The sequence below is a fragment of the Quercus lobata genome, chromosome 8 (assembly GCF_001633185.2).
Source record: "Quercus lobata isolate SW786 chromosome 8, ValleyOak3.0 Primary Assembly, whole genome shotgun sequence".
Taxonomy (NCBI): Eukaryota; Viridiplantae; Streptophyta; class Magnoliopsida; order Fagales; family Fagaceae; genus Quercus; species Quercus lobata.
Genome location: NC_044911.1, coordinates 22,876,055 through 22,900,063, shown reverse-complemented (window position 1 = coordinate 22,900,063; position 24,009 = coordinate 22,876,055). Strand labels below are relative to the sequence as shown.

General features: G+C 38.3%; 1 protein-coding gene across 1 annotated transcript; it reads left to right on the top strand.

Moving 5' to 3' along the window:
* Positions 1-9,808: 9,808 nt before the first annotated feature.
* LOC115956622 lies at positions 9,809-10,459 on the top strand. Its single transcript, XM_031074942.1, has one exon. The coding sequence runs from the start codon at positions 9,809-9,811 to the stop codon at positions 10,457-10,459; it is 651 nt and encodes a 216-aa protein (XP_030930802.1).
* Positions 10,460-24,009: the final 13,550 nt, after the last annotated feature.

Sequence of the window (24,009 nt, the reverse complement as noted above, 5' to 3'; positions counted from 1 at the left end):
AAGCAAACTTCCTTACCAAGATCACTATTTAAGAAAATTACTTCACATCTATATGATGTATACTCAAATTATATGTGGACACATAATCCAATGTTTTCATTATTGATCCTTGAATGTTCATTTAATGAATTTGCTTGTACATTCTTTATTTCACAAAGAAGTACTTTGAAAATAGGATCACAACATGTGCTTGATTAAACTTAAGACATCTATCACACATGGCAAAGTTTAATCACAATGAATTTAACATCTCTTGATGTTAATTCTTGATACTTTTAACAAGCACATCTTTGATGCACATTAGCATCCTTATGAGTCCATGACACTTTTGAGGGTTATACCTCCACACTGTTTGGATATCATAATTCCACAATTTGAGTTTCTAAACCCCACAGTTCGAGTTCTCAACCATTCCAAAATTCACATGTATATTCACATTGTAATTACATATATAAAAATGTAATAATCGAATATAGTGAATTTCTTTAAAATTATATGAATGGTTTTTTAAAGATATCAAACTAATAACACAAATAGTTACTAGTACATAGATATCAAGTAATCTATCTTTTCCCTTTTGTTTCAAACTCTTTACTACTAACCTTAGGCCAAAGGATTTTACATCTTATTCTAATACCCACTCACAATCAATTGATTTTAAAACTAGAGGTGGATCCACTAAGACCAAATTATTATTAAATAATATCGAGTCTATCTCATCAATAATAACTTTTACGATAGAAAGCTACATATTTAAGAAGCACAAAGCATTCTCAAAACTTTAGGATCACTTTCCTCAAAGAATACTATGTGTATTTTTTTAGGACTACACTTTTATTACCTTCAACAAAGTAAACAAAAGCTTCACATGAAGTAAAATTTGGATAAAATCCTTTTTATTTCTCACACTTTGACTCCACCTTTGTTTACTTAGTGAACAAGTTTTTAAATTGTTAATATCATTTAATGTGATATTTAACATTAGAGTCATTTACTCATGTTTTAGTAAGTATTGGGATATCCTTGAAATCATTTTTGAATTTAAACTCAATAAATTCTATGTCCTTTGATTTCACTTTTATATTAGACATTAAGTCTAATAAACTACATACCACAAAATTTACACAAAACCTACATATACACTTTATATAGCTCTTTGACAAATTAGTCCTCTTTGGTCTATCTTTTTACAAAAGGTTAAGCACCCCCACAGATTAAAATGATAAGCATTTGGTCACTTTCTCATTTCATAACACATATGAAATACCTTTGAGAGAGAACTCTATTATGCACATAGCATATACAAAGCAAAGCTTCTTCTCATTGATAAGATAAGAACTTAGCTGATTGCACTCAAGTTTATGGCATTCACCATATCAACGAGAGTTCTCTTCTCTTTCTCTTTTGACTAAAATTTTTTATTAGGATGTATAGGAGACTGTACTTTGGTGTATTATGACATAATCCTTACAAAGAAGAATATACATTTAGAAAGATTCACCATTTCTAGTTAAAACACCATTCAACACAAATCATCATGTTTATATAAAGTTATATCATGCTTTGACACAAATTTCAAGAATTTGAAATTCAAATGTCTATGTCTAGCATGCCACAAATAAAAGAATCAACAATATAAGCATAACTAGAAACATCTTTATTAATAACACTCAGTTTGAACATGTCATTAGTAGCATATCCATAGCCTATTAATATCCCATTCTTGGACAATATCATTCTTAAATAACAAATTGGCATTTCTTGATATCAGGTACGTAGAAAAACATTGTTTAAAAGAACTTCTTGCCAAAATTCAATTTCACTTTAACAATGCATTTTCATGAACTCTTGCCTTACTGTAGATGCCCACAAGCACCTCTAGTTCTGTGGAAGACTTCTCATAAGTCTTGTATTAAGCCTTGTAGTTGCACACATGCAACATTGCACCCGAATCAAATCATCAATAAGAAGGATTGATAATTACAGCCATATAAAATATAGTGATCATATTATTATATACCTATCTCACCATACCAATAATGTCCTTAATGACAATTGTTTCATCTTATTCTTTAAGAACTTACATTCTCAAATGCAGTGGTCACTTTAAGAGTTTAAATTCTCATCCTTTAGATTTTCTACTTCACTTTATAACATTTAAACATGTCAAAAGTCTATTCTTATTTCTCAATTCCAATAAATTTGCAACACATGCAAATATTCTAACAAAGAAACTCATCAACCAATTTGAGATTCAAATTGCCCATGGACAAGAAATCTATACCTTCAATGTTCAAACTATGAACATGGCTTTTAGTGCATTCACAATGTGAAAGAATCATCATCTTGTCTTTCCAACAAAGAAACTTTGTTTCTTTAAGCCTTGTTCCATTGAATCTTCATTATGATCAATTCATCATTTGAAGACTCTTCAAACCCAAGCCAATTGCTCTTTCCACCGTGTAAAATTGGTTTTATCAAAGTGATCCAATTTCACCAAATCATGGTTCAACATCTTCAAAGTTGTACCACCATTTACTCCTTTCATTTTAGCAAATATCGTCTAAGATTGTTAGGGATTTCACCAAATCAAGGAGTAATAATGAAAGAACAAAATAAACACATCAAGAAATAGAAATTAGTGATTGACTTGGAGGCACAATTGAATGTTATCCTTAGGCAATATTTGTCCCCATACGCAAGTTGCTAAAGGGTTTTTACAAACTTGTCCCTAGGATATAATCAAGTTTATTGGATTTGACAAATAGCAATTTTGGAGAATACCCATAGGATTCTTGTGTTTCTTTTTCAAGTGAATATAAAACTCTATTTATACCCATTGATTTATATTTCATCAAAAAGCATGTATGGAGAGTTAAAATATTTCATAGATCTACATGTTTGGATGCTATGCCTAGTGCTTTTATAGCTTTACTAGCTTGTAACCTGTGCATCGCACGGGATTTTTAAAGCAAACAAAATATAAATCTTAAAGCAATGGGAAACAAACTGTTCTCTTGAAGTTAATTTTTTCAAACCTCATAAATATTCACGATAAAAAATAAGATTTATAATATGTAGCAAATGAATTTATATAGTTTCCGAAGCAATGTAAGATTAACTTCTTTTTTATTTTTTTATTAGTGCAAGTATTTTTTTTTTTCACATATTGTTTTATTATGACTTTTGATAAGATCTTATATAAATTATAGATTAGCTTTCAATAACCAGTATACATAAAAATTGTACTCTCATCAAGCTACAAAACTGCATGTTGAAGAAGAAACTAAAATATACCAATTTAGTTGGAGGATTGTTATTTGACTGATTAATAAACTCAGTGTTCCAAAATTAGACTCAACAATTTCTTTAGATTCAAAATAAAAAAACAAATAGCTTCACTCCTAACTCCTAAGCAAGTTCACAAATAATATCACAATAAGCATGTTGTTGACTGCAATAAATCCTTGATGTTTGTTTTCTAATAATGAAGACTTTACACTCATCAATCAAATACAATTAGATCATGGGAATCTTCTCCAAAAATTTCTAACTCCTTCAACTCCTCTGGCTTTGGAACTGACCTACTAAATCCTCCAGAGATGAAACCACATTTAGCAATCCAAAGCACGATCTTCAGAAATATCTTATCCCCTTTCTACTGGAATCCCACATTGCTAAACATGAAAATTGTCTTCACCATCCTATGTGGGTTTAACTTCTCAGTTTCAGAAATTTCCAAGAGTAGATCAAAAACCTTTTGAAAATCTATGTTACCATTAGTAGAAATATCAAAAGAAGTCATCTTATATTTAAAGTGATTTTGAAGTGAAGCTTGATTAAAATCACTTGAGCTAACTATCATAATACAAAAACATGCAATAGAGATTCCATATTAATTTGAAGAAAGGAATAAGACTTACAACAATGAGTTTTCTATCATTGAGCCTTCTTTTACCACCTTTATTGCAGCAGCAATTGCTACACCAGATGAAATCCCCACCAGAAATAAACATGCTCTCACATTCACCACAAATTTTGAAAACTAAAAGGACTAGCAAGTAGCAACAAAGTAATAAATATAAGGTAGTGTTGATATTAGCTTTCAATTTATTTTGACATTGTATTGTGAATGACAAATCAATGAATATTTAAGAAAGATTTTAGTTACATATCTTTTAAATAAACCAAACCCAAAAAAAAAAAAAAAAAAAAACCATGTTGCAAGCACAGTATTGATATCAAATGCTAAACAACAAAGTTTTAGGAATAACAATATAATCATAAAAGCTAGACCGAGGTAGTATTAAAACAAAGTAATGTTATTTTACACACATATAAAGAATTTGAGTAATTATCAATATTCACCAAGTGTGTGTAGATTCTTTTACACCCTGCAAAGCTTTGGTATGATCGCTAATTATGTATTCCATCTTAGTCTTTTCAAATCATTCTTTTACAAATAATAACTTAAAGGTGGGTACATATGATGCACATATTATGATAAGTAATTAATCCAACAAGCTTGGGGAAGGATTAAATCCAAAAATATAATAAGGTAGTGTTGTAGAATGGTAACAGACCTCAAACATGTATGAGTGAAAGTTAAAGCCTCCTTCAATAATTTGTAACATATTATAATCTTTGATCATTTAAGCATTAACAAAATTAATGAATGCAGGAGCAAAATATAATGGCCATTTATAACTGGCATATATTATAATCTTCAGGTAATTTAACAATTTCCTTACCCAAAAAAAAACAATTTCAGCCAAAGAAAAATTGGTTTAACTTAACAATATAATAACTATAGTAATTTGCAGCTAATAAGGTGGTCATCGGAAAGAACATTTACCTCATGCAATAGAGACTTCCTTACTGTAGTTATTCATACAATTTATAACATTTATTTTGTACTGGATCAAAGGTCATTAGCTAATTCTTGAAAGTATGACGTGAAGGAATCTAGAAATAAAGGAATTAACTGCATGCTACAGAGAACAAATTTAAGAACAATTCTAATTTGTAGCAGATCCTAATCAAGTGAATGTTAAGATGCATGCACTTCTGCCAGTAAGCTAATATCTATATTTGCATGATCAATAAATATTTTCCTTGTGTATTAAAATAACACAAAAAAGGCCAAACAAACAACTAAAGTACATGCAAAATAATTTTGAATTAAAAGTTGTCCTAACAACATTTATTTGAAACTTAAAAGTAAATTAAATATTTGATACTTGTAACTTGATCATATTTTACTGGGTGAATGAAGCTTACTCTCTTCCCCTGGTATCCCTATCACATAGGATTAAAAATTCTTAGGTTAGCTAGTGTTCATTATTCCTAGAATTGGTCCAATATTTTCCAATAGCTTCACTCTCAGTCATCACAACCCAAACTTTGGTGGTATTTACATATGAGCCTAACAAATTACATTGAAATAAAACAGACATGCCTTTTCACAATTAGTTGGAGCCAAACAAATTAGCCTTTAATGCAATATAACCACAATCATGCGAAATAGTCTTTAAAGGCAAGAGTTATGAAATAAAACCTAAACATAATTAAAATGAAACCAAAAAAATAAAATATAGACTTTATAATAATTTATTACTCAAACAATTGGTAACCACATTCAAATTTATAGTCATGTAGATTATGTTTTGATATAAACTCGAATTTTTTTTTTTTCCAAAAAAAACTAAATATTAACCTAAATCAAAATTCAACCAAAACTATAAGAAGGAGAAAGAATAAATTGTGATGAGAAATTTTAAAAACACAACACCAAAACACATATAAAAACAAAACAAAAAAACCATTAACTTAAATTAGAGTTATAAGAAAGAACAAAAATTCACCAAAAAAAAGTAAAGAGAGAGAGTACTCACATTTTTTGTATGGAAAAAAATGGATTGAATAAGAAAAATGATATCAAATTTATATAAAAAGAAAACATGAAGAAAAAGAGTCAAAATATAAGAAATAATAAAAATACGAAAGAAGTGTAATAGTAAAGTAGAGAGTAGTGCACAGATAAAGTAGCAAAAAGGGACTAGAAAAGTTTAACGAAGTGTAAGAATAAGTGCGGACTAAAGTGGGGAGTATAAGAGCAATTTTTTTTTTCTTTTTTAAGAAAAGGGAGAAGAAAAGTTTAAAAAAGAAAAAGAAAAAAGAGGTTGAAAATAATTGGAAAATAATTGAATAATGATGAAGCACAATGATCATTGTAGCAGAATTTATATATATATATATATATTATATTAAATGATGGAAAGATTTTCTTATAACAAAAATAAATATTACATTTCAACTTTTAAATATTATATAGATATTAAAAAATTTTAAATTAATATTTTTACTCTATCTTACCTCTTATATAATAAGAATACTTTCGGACATTCAAAACTTGTAGTCCACCACGTGAAAGTCGCTTAAATAATAGTCCAAAAGAGAAATGATATGCCCAGAATATTTTCACAATATTTTTATAACAAATTCTAGGTTGCAAGTTATTACTAGTTGTTATTATTGTGGCAAAAAATTAATCTTAGTATTAAGCTCAAATTTGAACTAATAACAACTAACCACATGTGATTTATTGTGAAAAATATTGTAAAAATGTTGTGGACGTAGCATCTCTCAGTATAGAATCTTCAGCAACATTGGCTGTCAAACATGGTTTCAGATCATCCGATAAATATGCAAATTTTGGTTTGACAAAGGTTTGTTTGTGTTTTTTATTTTATTTTTTGGGGTAATTACACTAAACCCACATGTGGTTTGGCACGAAATCACTTTGCCTACTCGTGATTTAAAAAGTGTCACTTTACCTACGTGAGGTATGTTCCGTTTGTTTTCCGTAACCCACGTAACCCACCCCTGTTAAAATCAAGGGTAAATATGTATTTTTGCTCAAATTTTATATATCTCTCTCCTCCCAAAACAAAAAATAGCACAAAAATGCAAGAGAAACAAGATCAAAAGGGAGGGTTTTGTGAAAATTAATATTTGGACCCTATATTCAAAACTCCTAATTTCATAGTAGGAGAACATCAAATTGTCATTCCATTTGTTGGAAATTTCAACATATATTTCTTCCAGAGCATATGGAGAACAGTGTATGTGATATTTACAACTGTGATTGCAATGCTATTTCCAGTCTTCAACAGTGTTTTGGGTTTGATTGGAGCTGCCTTATTCTGGCCATTGACAGTATATTTTCCAATAGAGATGTACATTTCACAGGCTAAAATCCACAGTTTTTCTCTTAAATGGTTCGGGCTAAAGACGTTGAGCTGGGTTTGCTTCATTGTAACTATTGTTGCTGTTGTTGCATCCATTCGAGGCATTATCATCAATCTCAGTCACTACAAGCCTTTCAAGTTTGTTTCCTAATTAGTATGTGTGTGTGGGGATAAGTGAGTTTGCCTTGGAGGAAGGATATGAGTGCATTGATAACTTGTCTAGGATCTATGGAATGAAACGCATGTTATTGGTTTTCTTACTATTTTCCAAAGAGTGCATTACTGGGATTTGCTTTTATCATGTGTTTTGGAGCTCCGAATTTGATAGGTAACAATGCGTTCTTAAACTTAAAACACAATATATCTTTAACCAGTGGCAACAGTCAATCCCTATTAACCACTGAGCCAAGACTTTGATTGATGCAGACCGACCTTCTAGTACAAGTCATAGTGTACTGTTCGGTTGATTGAAGGTCAATATTGTACTGTTCGGTTATTTGTGTAAGTTGATTTGGGTTTTATTTTTTTGGGTATGTTCTTCATGGTCAAGATTTATGTGAATTGAGAGAGAGACCAACACCACTTTTTGATCTTGTTTCTCTTGCACTTTTGTGCTATTTTTTGTTTTAGGAGGAGAGAGACAAAATTTGAGCAAAAATACCTATTTACCCCTGATTTTAACAAAGGTGGGTTATAGAAAACAAACGAAACATACCTTAGGTGGGTAAAGTGACACTTTTTAAACCACAGGTAAGCAAATTGATTTCGGGCCAAACCACAGGTGGGTTTAGTGTTATTATCCCTTATTTTTTTCTTAGTAGGAATTTTTTTTTTTTTTTTTAAATGTGAAACGTGTACATAGAAATGGGCCATTTGTCGCCATGCATGGCTTTGTTAAACGCTATGAATATCCTTATCTTACTCGGTGGTGGGTAGAAGGTACTTAATTACTGTATTTCACACTGGGAAGTCCAAAACTTGTGCCTTTCAACAAAACCTGGATGGCTTGCTCAGTTGAATCAACCTCAAAACGCCCGAAACTATCTGAGCCAGAAGAAGCTACGGTGGTCGTCAGGATCAGCAATCTACCAATGTCTCTCACCTGCCATATCCTTTCGTTTCTCACAACCAAAAAGCTGCTGTCACAAGCATCTTATCGAGCAGGTGGAAGACTTTCTGGACTCTTGTCCTAAAGCTTGACTTGGACGAATATGAATTTGAGAAGATGTCTTCATGGTCCTCAGATTCAGGGGAGCAAATTCCTAACCAAAATTGTCACCAACATGAAGATCAGTGGAATGGGTACTGATAAGTATAATTCCTGAAGTCTAAGTAATAACTAACTACCCTGTGGTAGCTGACGATCCTAAAGTAGCTGACGACTTTGCTTATATTCTAGTGACTGACCCCAAAAGGTTGACGATCCATATAAGGGATGACGGGAGCAACTAAAGGTCATCAATGCATGGGTTAGAGATGACCAGAATGATGTTTCATGGAAGGATAAGTTGACGGGATGAAGCTGACGAGTCCAACATGCATGTCTCTTGCGTGGTTCGCACGCATGGGTATATAAGGATATATCTTACGCCCCACACTTAACCCTAATCAAGAAGACTCTTACAATGAAAGGATTCCGCAAGATACGCAAAATAAAGAGTTTCTCTCCTACAAGGAAACATCTTATTAATCAAGGCACAGATGTCAGCCCTACACTACTATAAAAACCTCGAGACCCTCACAAATCAAGGTACGCATAATTTACCCCAGCTCTGACACTCTAAAGTTGTGAAAAGTTATAACTTGACCTTCGGAGGGTATTTAGCCGGCACCACACCGGTGTTCTCTGTTAGGTCTTCTTTTTTTGTTGTGCAGGCACAGTTGCGAGCACGCAAGGACTGTATGACTCACTAGTGATTTTTTTGGCATCATCAGTTGGTGCCGTCTGTGGGAATTCGTGACTTGAAGGCCATACTATCGCTTCCCGAACAAAGAGTTGCATGGTACTTACTCGCTTGATGGCGACCACCAACAACATTCAGGGAGACGAACCACACTCGACCGCACATAAGAGACAGGTTCAAACTCTCATTGCTACTGCGGAATGCCTCACCAAGCAAAACAATGATCTAGAAGAGCAACTGCGTCAAAAGAACGCAGAGCATAACATTCAGGAGGAAAACCAAGAAGGTACTAGCGCTGAGAGAAGAGACCAAGAGGGACCGGAAGGTAGCAACGCCTCAAGTAGACTAAAACGAAAGGACACAAGCCGTCCATCCATCATAGATACGGCTGCATCTCACATGGTCTCAGAGATGCAAATAATAAAGGAACGGATGGACTTTATGATGAACGCCTTTAAAGGACGAGTGTTCAATGACCTCGATGACTTAGTCCACTGAACCGATTCGCCATTTACCACGTCCGTTAATTCCTTTCCCCTTCTGCCGAAGTTTCGAATGCCGTAGATAGAAAGCAACGATGGAGCCAAGGACCGCATAGATCACTTGGAATCTTTCAAAACCCTGATGCACCTTTAGGGGGTGGTGGACGAGATCATGTGTAGGACCTTCCCCACCACGCTGAAGGGTCCTGCAAGGATTTGGTTCAGCAGATTGACACCTAACTCCATCAGTACATTCAAGGAGCTAATCGCCCAGTTTGCTTCACACTTTATCGGAGGGCATAGGTATAAGAAGTCTACTGCGTGCCTAATGAGCATTAAACAACGGGAAGATGAGACACTAAGGTCTTACATAACCCGCTTTAACAAAGAAGCACTTTTAATCGATGAGGCTGACGATAATGTACTGGTAGCCGCGTTCACCAATGGGTTGCGGAAGGGTAAGTTTCTATTCTCCCTATATAAGAACGATCCCAAGACTATGTCGGATATGCTTTATAGAGCGACCAAATACATGAACGTGGAAAACACACTTTTGGCCCGAAAAGAGAAACCCAGGAAAAGAGAAAGACAGAAAGACACATGGCAGGACAAAGGGCGGAAGATGGTAAGAACTGGAGAACGAAGGGAGGACAAGCACTCTAAGCCTCCCACAGGGAAATTCACGAGCTTCACCCTTCTGATTGCCCCAATCGACCAGGTTCTGATGCAAATCAAGGATGAAATGGCCTTAACTTTTCCTGGAAAGTTGAAGGGAGATCCCAATAAGAGGTCTAAAGACAAAATACTGTCATTTTCACCGTGACCACGGTCATGACACAGCCGATTGCTACGACTTAAAACAACAAATCGAAACCCTTATCAGGCAAAGAAAGTTACAGAAGTTCGTTAGTAGGGAGAGAGTGGATCCACCTTAAGAGTAGCCTCCTCGACGGGACAATGAGTATCCAAGGCCCCCCCTAGGAGATATAAGAATGATTGTAGGGGGTACAACAGCTACCCGATCATCCAAAAAGACCCGTAAGACTTACCTAAGGATGGTCCATAACGTCCAATTGACAAGTTTTGTGACGAAGCTGCCACAGATCAACAACCCTGTCATCGAATTTTCGGAAGAGGATGCCCGACATCCTTACCACCCGCACGACGACGTACTCGTCGTCAGCATACGAGTAGGAGATTACAACACGCACTGGCTCCTGGTTGACAATGGTAGCTCCGCTGACATCCTTTATTACCCAGCATTCCAACAGATGAGGATTGATAAAAAGCGACTAGTTCCGATGAACGCTTCGTTTGTTGGTTTTGGAGGAACAAAGGTATACCTCCTTGGCACAGTCACATTATTCATGACGGTGGGTGACTATCCCCAACAGATCACTAAGGACGTAACATTTCTTGTGGTTGACTACTCATCCGCCTATAATGCCATCTTGGGACGGCTTACCCTCAATTCATGGAAGGCCATAACCTTAACCTACCACTTAATGATCAAATTCCCCACCGATTATGGAGTAGGGGAGCTACACAGGAACCAGGTAGCCGTATGCAAATGCTATGTAGCTATGATGGAGATGGATGACCACCTCTAGGCCATGAGCATAGAGGAGCATCGGACAATGACGGAGCCCGTAGAAAAGCTTGAAGAGATACTTCTCGACGACTCCGAGCCTGATCGAACGACCAGAATCGGTACTCTAGCTAGCCCGATGATTCGCCGAGCACTTACAACTTCTCTCAAAGACAACCGGGATGTATTCGCTTGGAGCCATGAGGACATGCCAGGAATCGACCCTTTGGTTATGGTGCACAAACTGAATGTATCACCTTCCTTCCTACCCGTTCGTCAAAAGAAGCGAGTATTCGTCCCAGAACGGAACCAGGCTATAGCAGAAAAAGTTCACAAGTTACAAGAGGCGAAATTTATCAGAGAAGTCTACTACCCCAAATGGTAGGCAAACGTGGTAATGGTCAAGAAAGCCAGCAGTAAATGGAGGATGTGCATAGACTTCACCAACCTAAACAAGGCATGCCCTAAAGATAGCTACCCCCTCCCACGGGTCGATGTCCTAGTTGACTCTACAGCCTAGCACCGGTTACTAAGGTTTATGGATGCCTTTTTCGATTATAACCAGATCCGAATGGATGAGGCGGATTAGGAGAAAACTTCATTCGTTACCAGCCAAGGCCTTTTCTATTACAAAGTAATGTCGTTCGGCCTCAAGAACGCATGCGCGACATATCAGAGGCTCATGAACAAGATATTCGCGAACCAGATCAGGAAGAATGTTCAAGTCTACATCGGCGACATGCTGGTAAAAAGCTGTAGGGAGGACGACCATTTGGAAGATCTTAAGGAAACATTTGACACCCTTTGCTCCTATAACATGAAACTCAACTCGAGTAAATGTGCATTTGGAGTGACCGCAGAAAAGTTCCTGGAGTTCATGGTGTCTCAAAGAGGTATCGAGGCCAACCCGGATAAGATTAGGGCCATAGTGGAGATGGCCCCACCAAAGAACGTAAAAGAAGTTCAAAGTTTAAACGGCAAGGTAGCCACCCTGAATAGGTTCGTATTGAGGGCAACGGATAAATGTCTACCCTTCTCCTGCACGCTAAAAAAGTCTTTTGAGTGGACAACTGAGTGTCAGCAGGCGTTCAAGGATTTAAAGGCCTACCTCTCTTCTCCACCGCTACTAAGTCCTTCACAACCTGGGGAAGAGCTTTTCCTCTATTTGGTCGTCTCCCCGACAGCCGTCAGCGCAGCCTTAGTTAGGGAAGAAGACAAGGTTCAAAAGCCTATGTACTATGCCACCGGGCACTTCGTGGTGCAGAAGAAAGATATTTGTCGACGGAGAAACTCGTCTTCGCTTTGGTTACGGCGGCCCACAAGCTCAAACCATACTTCCAAGCCCACACGATGATCATCCTAACCGACAAGCCCTTACGGCGGGCAATGAGCAACCCCGAAGCCACTAAGCTATTGGCATTGTGGGCCATAGAGTTGAGTGAGTTTGACATTCAGTTCCGCCCACGTATTGCCATCAAGGGACAAGTCGTCGCTGACTTCATAGCGGAGTTCACCAACGGGGAAGACAAGGGGGTAGATGAGTGCCCTCAATGGAGCATACATACAGACGGATCGTCTAACAGACGGGCTGGTGGAGCAGGCATCGTGCTTCTTTCCCCAGAAGGAGACAAGATTGAATGTATGGTTCGTCTCGACTTCCCTACCACCAACAATAAGGCGGAGTACGAAGCACTAGTTGACAGGGCTTGACTTAGCCAAAGTGGCAAGGGCCATAAGTGTGGTTATTCATTGCGAGTTCTAGGTCGTCACCAACCAAGTAAACGGGGATTACGAATGTAAGGGTGAAAGGATGAAGCAGTACCTGGAGCAAGCAAAAAGAAGGGTGGACGACCTACAAGCCAAGATTGTTCAAATACCCAGAGGAGAAAATGCGCAAGCCTACTGTCTTGCCAAAGCCGCTTCAGCATAATATATGGTCATCCCTGACAATGTACTCTCCTTTGTTCAGCTTTCTCCTCTAATAGATCCCATTGATGTGCAGGAGGTAGATTATGAAAATAATTGGACCACACCATTAGTCTCCTACTTGAAAAATGGCGTGTTACTAGACGGAAAGGAAGCCGCAAGGAAGCTGAAGGTCCAAGCAGTACGATTCATTCTAATAAAAGATGCCTTGTACAAGAGAGGCTTCTCCCGCTCATACTTAAGGTGTTAGGGCCCTGAGGAAGCAAACTATGTCATAAGAGAAGTTCAAGAAGGGATCTGCAGAAACTATTCAGGATCACGGTTGTTGGTACACAAACTGATTTGAGCAGGGTACTACTGGCCTACCATGCAGAAGGATGCCCAGACTTATGTCAAAACTTGCAACAAGTGTCAAAGGTTCAGCAACATCATCAGACAGCCGTCCGAAGAGTTGACCTCGATGAATGCCCCATGGCCATTTGCTCAGTGGGGATTAAACATCATGGGACCATTTTCGATAGCGGTGCAGCAGTTGAAGTTCCTTATAGTAGGCATAGACTACTTCACAAAGTGGGTAGAAACTGAAACTCTAGCAACCATTACGAGAAGAACGTGCGAAGCTTCATTTGGAGGCACATCATCTGCAGGTATGGGATTCCTAAGGTCTTGGTCTCAAACAACGGAAAACAATTCGACAATGACTCCTTCCGGAATTTTTGCTCACAGTTGGGGATCAAAAACCACTACTCCTCCCCCGCCCACCGCCAAGCTAACGGACAAGTTGAGGTTACAAACCGATCCTTGCTCAAAATTATCAAGACTCGGCTTAAAGGGGAAAAGGGTATATGGATTGAAGAGCTACCAAGCATATTATGGGCGCATAGGACAACAGCAAGAACACCTACTGGAAAGACACCATTTCGGCTAACATACGGGAGCGAGGCAATCATTCCAACTGAGGTCAAGCTCACAAGCTACAGGGTGGACAACCATGATGAAAGCAAAAATGATGAGGCTATGCGTCTACAGTTCAATCTACAGGATGAAGTCAGGGCGACAGCCAAACAAAGACTCGCACGATACCAGGACCTCATGGTCAAACATAGAAACTTTCAGGTTGGAGATCTCATTTTGAGAAAGGTAATGGGCGCTGCTAAAAACCCTACCCAAGGGAAGCTTGGCCCCAACTAGGAGGAGCCTTACAGGATTATGTCATGGCAGAGGAAAGGCACCTACAACCTAGAGACACTAGACAGATGGAAGTTGCACCATCCGTGAAACACCGAGCACCTACAGAAGTATTACCAGTAAAGTTGACAGCAAGGAAAGCAACACTCTTCATTTTCCAGTTTACTTTAGTTAATTTTAGCTACACTCCTCAGTTTTTCAATTTACCCTTGTTAATTTTTGCTACAATACTCTTTAAACCTAGAGGGCAGGTCTTTTTCTTTAGAGAACAATTTTTCTAAGAATGCATGGTTTATCATAATAAGAGGAGTTTATTCAGATATGATTAATGTGTTTTTCTACAAAATATTACAAGTCCACAAATGGACAAGTTTATTAGTAAGTCCATAAGGTGGACGAGTTCATAAGTCCAAGGGTGATGAGATCCCACAAGACCCCCCGGCCTTATGGCCAACGGGGTCAGAGGAACTACAGGCTTATCCATGGCAGGTTGAGCAAGAACAACAACAACACTATCATCCTCTAGATTCGCCTCGGACTCGGTGGAGTCATCATTCTCTTCAAGAGTAGTGTCACCTACAGGTGTCGACGGCAAGGGGTCATCCATGGAAACCTTAGAAAAATCCAGGTAAGGGTAGATGGATTTGACCCACTTAAGGCAATCCTCAAACCCATCACCATAGTATTCGGCACAAGCATCAATGAATGTCTGTGATGCCCTGAATTCCTTCACGACGTCAGCTTTGGCTGTCTCCACCTGACCTAAAAGGGTTGTCAGCTCCTTTTCCATTGCCTCTTTGGCCTCTTGTTCCTTTTTCTTCTAACGACCCTCCTCCTCCAGCTTCTCTCTCAACTCTTTCACCTCCTAGTTAAGGGTTCGGAGGGCCTCCTTATACTGTTCTTGCCTGTCGGTCAAGTTCTTAATGCGTTTATGCAAACAGGTGATCACCCCTTCTTTGGCGATGCCCCTATCCTGCAACACCTTCATATGAACCAGCGCCTACAAAAAAGTACTTCCGTAAGCTTTTAAGCATAAAAAATGAATAAATAGAGAAAAATGAGGAAGGTACATGCCCGGGCAAGGTTAAAGAGTCCTGACGACCTTAGTTCCTCCATCCCTTGCTCAGCATAAAGGTCTACATCCTTATCCTTAATGATGGACCCCATCATCTCAACGGCGTAGTCCTTATGTGTAAGAAGATGACGATCTGGTTCCTGGATGATGGGGCCAGACGTCGTCATCAGGCCTTTGCCTACCCCGTGTTTGGGCTTAGGAGGTGATGGCTTCTTGGGGAGCCCCTCCTCAGGAGTGGTGGACACCTTTTTGGACGAGCGGTCGTCCTTCCTGCCACTTTCCTCTTCGGCACCCCTTTACCGACGACCTTGGGTGCTGATGAGGACACCCTCTTTTCCCTTTGCCTTCTATTCCTTTTTCCGGGCAGCAGCAACCCTCACTTGCGCTCTTTGCCTAGCAGCCTCCATTTCTACAAAGGACAAGTGAAAAGCATTAAAACAAATAACAATGAGAATAGAAAAAGAGGCGTCAAGGTGGATAAACTTACGATGACGGGAGTAAGTGTTAAGGCGACGAGCTGCTGGTGTTGGCTTGGGACCCCCACATTAAGCGCGTGAAGTGTCGAGTGTAATGAGATCCCGACACTTTCACTCGTCCAATGAGATCTCTGTAACCCGATGAATAAAAGCTTCTTTCTCGTCTATGATATGCAGACAAACACTAGTTGAAATAGAAGGGAAAAGCAGACGATGTTAGAAATTCAAAACAAATAAACTAGAAGAAGCAAACGGGGTTAACCTGAATTCTTGACATAAGCCCAGGTGTTGTTAAAACCATGGGGCATCGTCTCCCACTCTTCTTGACGACATAACCAGTTTGTCCCTTTAACAAAGAAATACATGCCCTACCAATTCCTATTGGAATCGAGCATATCAGATACTAGCCTTAGCTTTTTCTTCCTTGCAGAGAAATGATAAATTTCTTGGGATGAGACAATGTGCTGAGGATGATAACATCAGAAGAACTCGTCAAGAGTTAGTTGACGGTTCCCTCCACTTAAATGACCCCACAAAATCTCAACCCCAATGAATATCCTCCAAGCGTTGGGGGCAATTTGGCTGACAAACAACCCCAAAAAATTGGCCAACTGACGGTGAAGTGCCGTCAAAGGCAGTCTCAATCCTACCGCAACATGGCGTCATACATGCTGACTTCCGCGATCTTCCCTGTATAACACTTCTCAATCGGCTTGAGCCATGTGTTCTGACAATTATGGCTGCTCGAGGAGTTGGGCAATAAATGCCCCATCTGCCAAAAAAAAAAATATATATATATATATGTACTCCATAACCCGACAGTTGGAACTGACAGGATTATGGAGTAGGGGGCAACTGATAAGTATAATTCCTGAAGTCTAAGTAATAACTGACTACCCTATAGTAGCTAATGACCCTAAAGTAGCTGATGACTTTGCTTATATTCTCGTGACTAACCCCTAGAGGTTGACAATCCATATTGGGGATGACTAGAGCAACTGAAGGTCATCAATGCATGGGTTAGAGACGACCAGAATGACGTTTCATGGAAGGATAAGTTGACGGGATGAAGCTGACAGGTCCAACATGTCTCTTGCGTGGTTCGCACGCACGGGTATATAAGGAAATATCTTGCGCCCACACCTAACCCTAATCAAGAAGACTCCTACAAGGAAAGGATTCCGCAAGATACGTGAAATAAAGAGTTTCTCTCCTACAAGGAAACATCTTCTTAATCAAGTTACGGATATCAGCCCTACACTACTATAAAAGCCTTGAGACCTTCACAAATCAAGGTACGCATAATTTACCCCAGCTCTGGTACTCTAGAGTTGTGAAAAGTTCTAACTTGACATTCGGAGGGTATTTGGCTAGCACCACACTGGTGCTCTCTGTTAGGTCTTCTCTTTTTGTTGTGCAGGCACGGTTGTCAGCGCGCAAGGACTATGTGATTGACTGGTAATTTTTTCGACATCATCAGGTACCATTTTACTTTTGTGCATATCATGTCCTGAGTCTGGGCTCTTCACAATGCAAATCCCCTTAAACACTTTCGCCTCCATTGGCAGCTTTCTAACTGTGACCCAATCCACGTCGATACATGGGTACGCACCGCAATTTCATGTGGCTTGCAAGTGCTTGATTTCAAGCTTTCTTATCTCCCTCAAGGCTATTCCAACTTGCCCTTTACCCTCTTTCACTATTGTAAAACTTTAGTAGTTCTGGAATTAGGTGGCCGTATTGTTCTTGATCCTGCATCTTCATCCCTAGGCTTCCCGAGTCTCCAGGTTCTGCATCTTCGATCAGTCAAGTATGCAAACCACGACTCTCTCTGGAGGCCTCCAAGATTTGTCTGTAGACATATTCGAAAAGGACCAGGCATGCAATTTAAAAATCATTGAACCTACACTGAAAAACTTAGCTTTAGTTATCGAAGTTTTAGGGTACGACCTTCACATAAAGGCCCCAGCTCTCGAGTGCCTTTATTTCAGAGGTCATCTGAGTAAAAACATTATGTTGGAACATATGCCCAACTTAATTAAAGCAAGCCTTGATACCACAAAAGCATATTTATCTGATGATATTGAAGATTATGGAAATAGGGTATGGGCCTTCATCAAAGCACTCTATAACGTTAAATCCCTGCATTTCTACACACATATTTCAGAGGTAAAGCACGTTTTTCATGGTCTGTGATATATTAAATTGCTTAAAGCTTCTTCCATTGTGATATTTTTGTTGTTACTTATGATTATTATGTCATCTTGTAGTGCCTTTGCAATGCGTCTGATCTTCCCATGTTTCATAATTTGTTTTACCTGCAATATGGGATTGAAAAATACTCTTGTATGGGGCACAGGGGCGGAGCCACGTAGTGGCTTGGTGGGGCCCCGACCCCTGCAAAAAAAAAAAAATTCCATTAGAGTAGGTAGAAAAAAAAAAATGGGCCCCCCAATATTGGACAGCCGGCCCCCCCATGCTCAATTCTCAACTATTCTCCCAAGCCCAGCTCAAATATACTCCCAAGCCCAGCTTTAGTTTTAGGCCTTTATCACCTTATGTACTCCAAATAAAACAAGCTGGCCCGCTCAAGTCCAAACACTAAAAACAAAACTTCACTCTCTTCATCTCAAAAAATCCACCCACTGACCCACGGAATCCCTTTCTTTACTTCTTATTCTTTTATTTTGTCTTCTTTGATACACTTTCATTTGCACTGGTACCGTTGCCTACCTCCCAGCCCCCAAAACTCCAGGTCCTCTATACTCACAGTCCCGGAAGAAAAAAAAAAAAAAAAAATCCTGACCAATTTTTTCTTTCTTCATCAGCTTTAGTTTTGGAACTTGGTGACTAGTAAGTTTTCTGCTCTTTCTTAAGCATTAGACATTCATCTCTTTTTAATGTCTTTTTTTTATTTTCTCAACTATCTACACCTAATATTCACATGCTCTTTATATTTTCATAGATTTTTAGAGAAATACATGATTGAAGGCATGGGGAGATTGTTTGTGATGAGTCTTGAAGGGAAGATCTAAAGTTAGAGGCAGTCAGGCAGAGGCAGTAGGTATTGCCACATGGGTGACCCATCTTTGCACTTTGTGAAGACAAAGTTTCTAAGGTAAAATTGTTTTGATTTATTACCTATTTTTGATTAGTTAGATATCATGTCGCTGTGGATGTGGCTGTGAGTGTTGTTAAATTGTTTGGTTTATGTTGTGTACCAATACTCGTGTGTTTAATTTTTGTTTTTGTTTGAGGGGTTATTATTAATTAAAGTCGTATTAAAAATGGGTTGTATGTTTAAATTATAGTGGAAATTTTGTTTTTTCTTGAGAATGAATAACATCCATATAACTAAGTAAAAATTTCTAATTAAAATTTTATTTTTTAAACTTCTTTTCAGGTTTATTTTTGAGTCATATTCTTAAAGCTAAAAGAATTATGAGCAAACAAAAAACAATTGATGCATTCTTTAAGAAAAAAGATGTTAGCAATTCAGAAATTAGGACACCTGCGGCTGTAGAAACAAATGTTGATACTTCAATGCCTGATGAACACCCTGACCCCTCCAAATGTTTAAGAATTCAATCTAAAGAGATAGATCGTGATCCAGGATCACGTAAACAAATATGTGAATTCCCTATCAACAAACAAGATGAAATCCGACGAGCTTATCTCAAAGAAGGTCCATATTAACCTAAAAATATAGACTATCCATACAACGATGATACTTATCGTCGTCGATTTCAACCTTCATGGTTCGAATCGGCCCTCCCATGTAAAAATTCCTGGCTACGCCCCTGATGGGGCATGTGCTGCCACTCTTGCTTCAACGGGCTCCTAAACTTGCAGAACTTGTCTTTTATAAGGTATGTTTAGTTCACATGACCATTATCATTTTTTCCCCCTCTTTTGAATTGTGTTAAAGTATCTGTTATGTCTTCTGTTGTAAGCGGCACACGACATTTTCCTTCGGTCATGAGGAAAAAAGGTCCCCTTTTTTCTATGAGGATGTCCCTGTACGTCTGTCATCAAGCCTTACAACTTTCCATTTTAAAGGATTTAATGGGTTAAAGATTAATGAGCTGGAACTTGTTAGAGATATCCTAATGTGGGCAAAAGTCTTAAAGACAATGTCAATCTCTTCTTATCCTCTAACTTCAGAAGACAAGGTTCGTGTACTCGAGGAATTATTGGTGTTCCCAAGACTTTCTAGCATTTGTCAAATTGCATTTGACTTTCTTTAATCAGTCTCTCTCTTAGTTAGTCCTTTTTCCAGCTAACAATTCAACCAATAGTTTTTTGTTTGTATAATTAGATTTTGAATTAATCAAGTGCTATTGGTCTAATGAATGTGTTGAGCATACTCTATTTTTGGGATTTCAAGAGAGAATTATTGTGGCGACTTTTCATGGATATATGTCACTTCATGTCTATTCTCTGTGTCTTAATTATTGGATTTTTATCTTAGAATTTCCTATTATTGAACTAGCACGAGACATCAACTCAACAATCAGCTGCATACTTTGTAGTTGTCCCCACACATTTGCAAAGGGCTTGTGCATGTGTGGGACTTTCTTATAGAATTAGCAGTTGCTTTTTTATGTGGTCACACATTTGGTCAAGTGAATCAGGAATATTTTAGAGCAAAATTCACAACGTACCATATTGGGAGACTCATTAATTAACTAGTCCTAACATTCTTTATAGAGTATCAGTAGTTAGGACTTGGAAAATTGAAATATAGTTATACAAATCAATATAGGGCTATAGAATCCACAATTAAATTTTTTATGCTGCTATGTTTGACTTCTCTGTAAATTAGTTGTCCTTTCCAACTAATAGGATGAATTTTTATTACCACACTTTTTTCCTTGTCTTCCTTGTCACCCAAAGATTTAGTTACTGTAGTCCATGGTGTTGCCTCTAGATGTCTTGAGAGAGATGAAAAACATATTCAAATGCAAGCTCAAAATAAAAGATCATAGTTATTGCCATAAACTAGAGGAATGAGAATCCTAGCATAATTGCCAAGAAATATAGCTCAACTGGCACTTCTTCTCCCTTATTTTCCTTGTTTTGTTGTGTTTTGATGTAAACCAAACTGCTATTGTGGTCTTGAGAGGTCCTGAACTCTCAAGGGCACAAGGCACTAATAGAAATCATTTGGGATGAAATTTGGCAAGCTAAAGGGAAACATTCTTCTAATCAGTAGTCCTTGCTTCGCCATAAGGTGCGTCTTGATTTTGGCAAATTCCTTTGTTTAGCCCCCGAAAATAGTGATTTTGCTATTTTTAGTCATTTTTGTTTCTTTAATAACTTTTTGCTCAAAAGTCAGAATAAGATCCCATTAATTTTGGAACTACATTTAAAGTCAGTAGTTTATGATTTTGCATTTAATTCAATTTTACCATTTTTGGTAAAATTTGGAATTTTGCCATATAATCTCGTAATTAGTGCAAATTAGAGTTTCAGACGTTTTCTAATTGTACTAGGCTTTTACTTCGTTAGTATTTATACGTTTTGTAGCTTCCAATGGCAAAATAGATTATTATTAATAAAATTCAGAGTTTTTCTCAAATATTTTCTTTGGTAGATTCCAAACCTATCACCTTGTGGATTCGAGAAAATCACAAGAAACTCCTCAGAGATTCAAAGTTTATTACCAAAAACTAACAGTTTAGTTTCTGTTACATCAAAGAAAGTATCGTGTGTACTTTTTTCAGGCTTCTGCGACATCATGTTTTGAGGCAATGTTGGGCTAAAGAGTAAATCCTGAACCTAATGTGGAGAAATTGGCTCTTATAACTCTACCTTCCAATGAAACAATTGGGGCTACCTTTAGGAGCTGTTAACGTGTATTAGGGTATGTGGACTTTAGGCCCACTTTGTTTACTTGTATAACACACTTATACTGCACACTCTGCCTCCTATATAAAGGCACTTATGTGTATTCTATCACTTGAGAAATACAATACAATCATTCAGTATTTTTAACATGGTATCAGAGCCACTGCTTTAATTTTCTTGTGTCTTGCAGTCTTGTCTTGTCGGTATTTTCCACTGCCTCATCTTCTGTCGTCAGTAAACCGTTTCAGTGCCTTCTCCCAATTGCTCCGCCGCAGTCAGAGGTCCTCAGGGTTGAATCTCCACCGCCAAAAGCTCCTCCTCTGCCGCCAAAACCACTACCATCATCGGATTTGTCACCTCTGACCTCCCATTAGGACATAAGACCTATCATCGTGTAGATATTCAATCGCTCTACATATCACCGCCAGAAACATCCACATCTGACCATCCACGCGCCGCCACGCGCCGGTCAAAGTTTCGGTGAAGTTGATCCACGCATCTCACGCGCCACCAAGGTATCTCCGATCTTGTTGCCGCCGACACTATAAGAATCGTCCTTCTCCGATCTGCATCATCGTAGAAGAAACGGCTTCATCGGGCAGTTCACGCACTCTCACGCACCACCAGAATCTTCAGCGAAGTTGATCCACGCACCACTGGGTTATTTGCTGACGTCATCTCTGACGTCATCCCTACCACGTCAGCCCTAGCTGACGTCATCTACTGACATCAGCGCCACATCATTTGCTGACGTCATCATCTGTCAGCCTGCTGACGTCATCCGTTGACTTTGACTAAGTTGACCGTTGACTTTTTGCAGTCCAGGTGCTCCTTATCCAGTTTTTCGCGTAGATTTCATTTTTGTAGTCCATTTTTGCATATTTTGCTTCTAAATGAAAAATAAAGACAAGTCTTCTTCTTGTTGCAATAATCGTCGCCGACAATCCAGCAAACGTTTTTGTAGTTTTTACAAACGTTTTGGCCACAATATTGAGACTTGCTATCATTGCAACAAATCAACTATGTCAATTTTTGCTGCTACTGTTGCTAACACTGAGAGTGTCCAACCAATGGCTCCCGTCTCTGCACAGTCTAAGTCTTCAGGACGCACTTTCACAATGTCCACAGATAACCTTAAAAATATTATCGCCAACATCATTCGTATGGTTGGTAATGCATCTTATTTCTCTTCTCTCTCAACTTTATCTGGTATGTCTCCTTCCTCTTGGCTTATGGATTTTGCTTGTTGCAATCACATGACTCCTCACTCGTCCTTATTTTCTGAACTTAAACCTACACCACACCCTCTTAATATTCATACAGCAAATGGTTCCACTATGTCTGGTCATAATATAAGTTCCGTTTCGACCTTCAATCTCTCGGTTCCCAGTGTCTTTAATGTTCCTGACCTTTCTTACAATTTATTTTCTGTGGGACAATTAGTTGAGTTAGGTTATCACATTATCTTTGATTATTCTGGGTGTATTGTGCAGGATCCAAGGACAGGACAGGACAGGAGTTTGGGACCGATCCCAGAGTTGGGTGTATGTTTCCCGTGGACAACTTTCGTCTTCCACTTGTTACTCATGTTTCTGTTGTTGCAGCTGCTGCAGTTTCTTCTACTCCTTCCCTTGCACTTTGGCATGCTCGACTTGGTCACGCATCTTCCTCTCGAGTAGAATAATTGGCTTCTAGTGGTTTGTTAGGTTCAGTGTCTACAGAAAATTTTGATTGTGTTTCATGTCAGTTAGGAAAACAACCAGCTTTACCTTTCAATACTAGTGAATCAATATCCACTGATATCTTTGACCTTATTCATTCTGATGTTCGGGGGCCTTCCTCTGTCTCTAGTATTAGTGGGTCTCGATATTTTGTTGTCTTTGTTGATGATTACTCTCGCTATAGCTGGATTTTTAATATAAAACATCGTTCTGAGTTATTGCAAGTATATTCTAATTTTGCAAAAATGGTTGAAACTCAATTTTCCAAATGTATCAAAAATTTTCGATCTGATAATGCTCTTGAATACACTCAATATGCTTTCCAAGCTGTTTTGCATTCCTATGGCACTGTTCATCAACTAACTTGTCCAGGTACCTCTCAGCAAATTGGTAGAGCCAAACGAAAACTTCGTAATATTCTTGACACTATTCGTGCTCTTCTTCTCTCTGCCAAAGTTCATGCTCCTTTTTGGGGCGAAACTGCTCTTCATGCTGTTTATGCTATTAATCGCATTCCAAGTCCTGTTATTCAAAATCAAACTCCATATG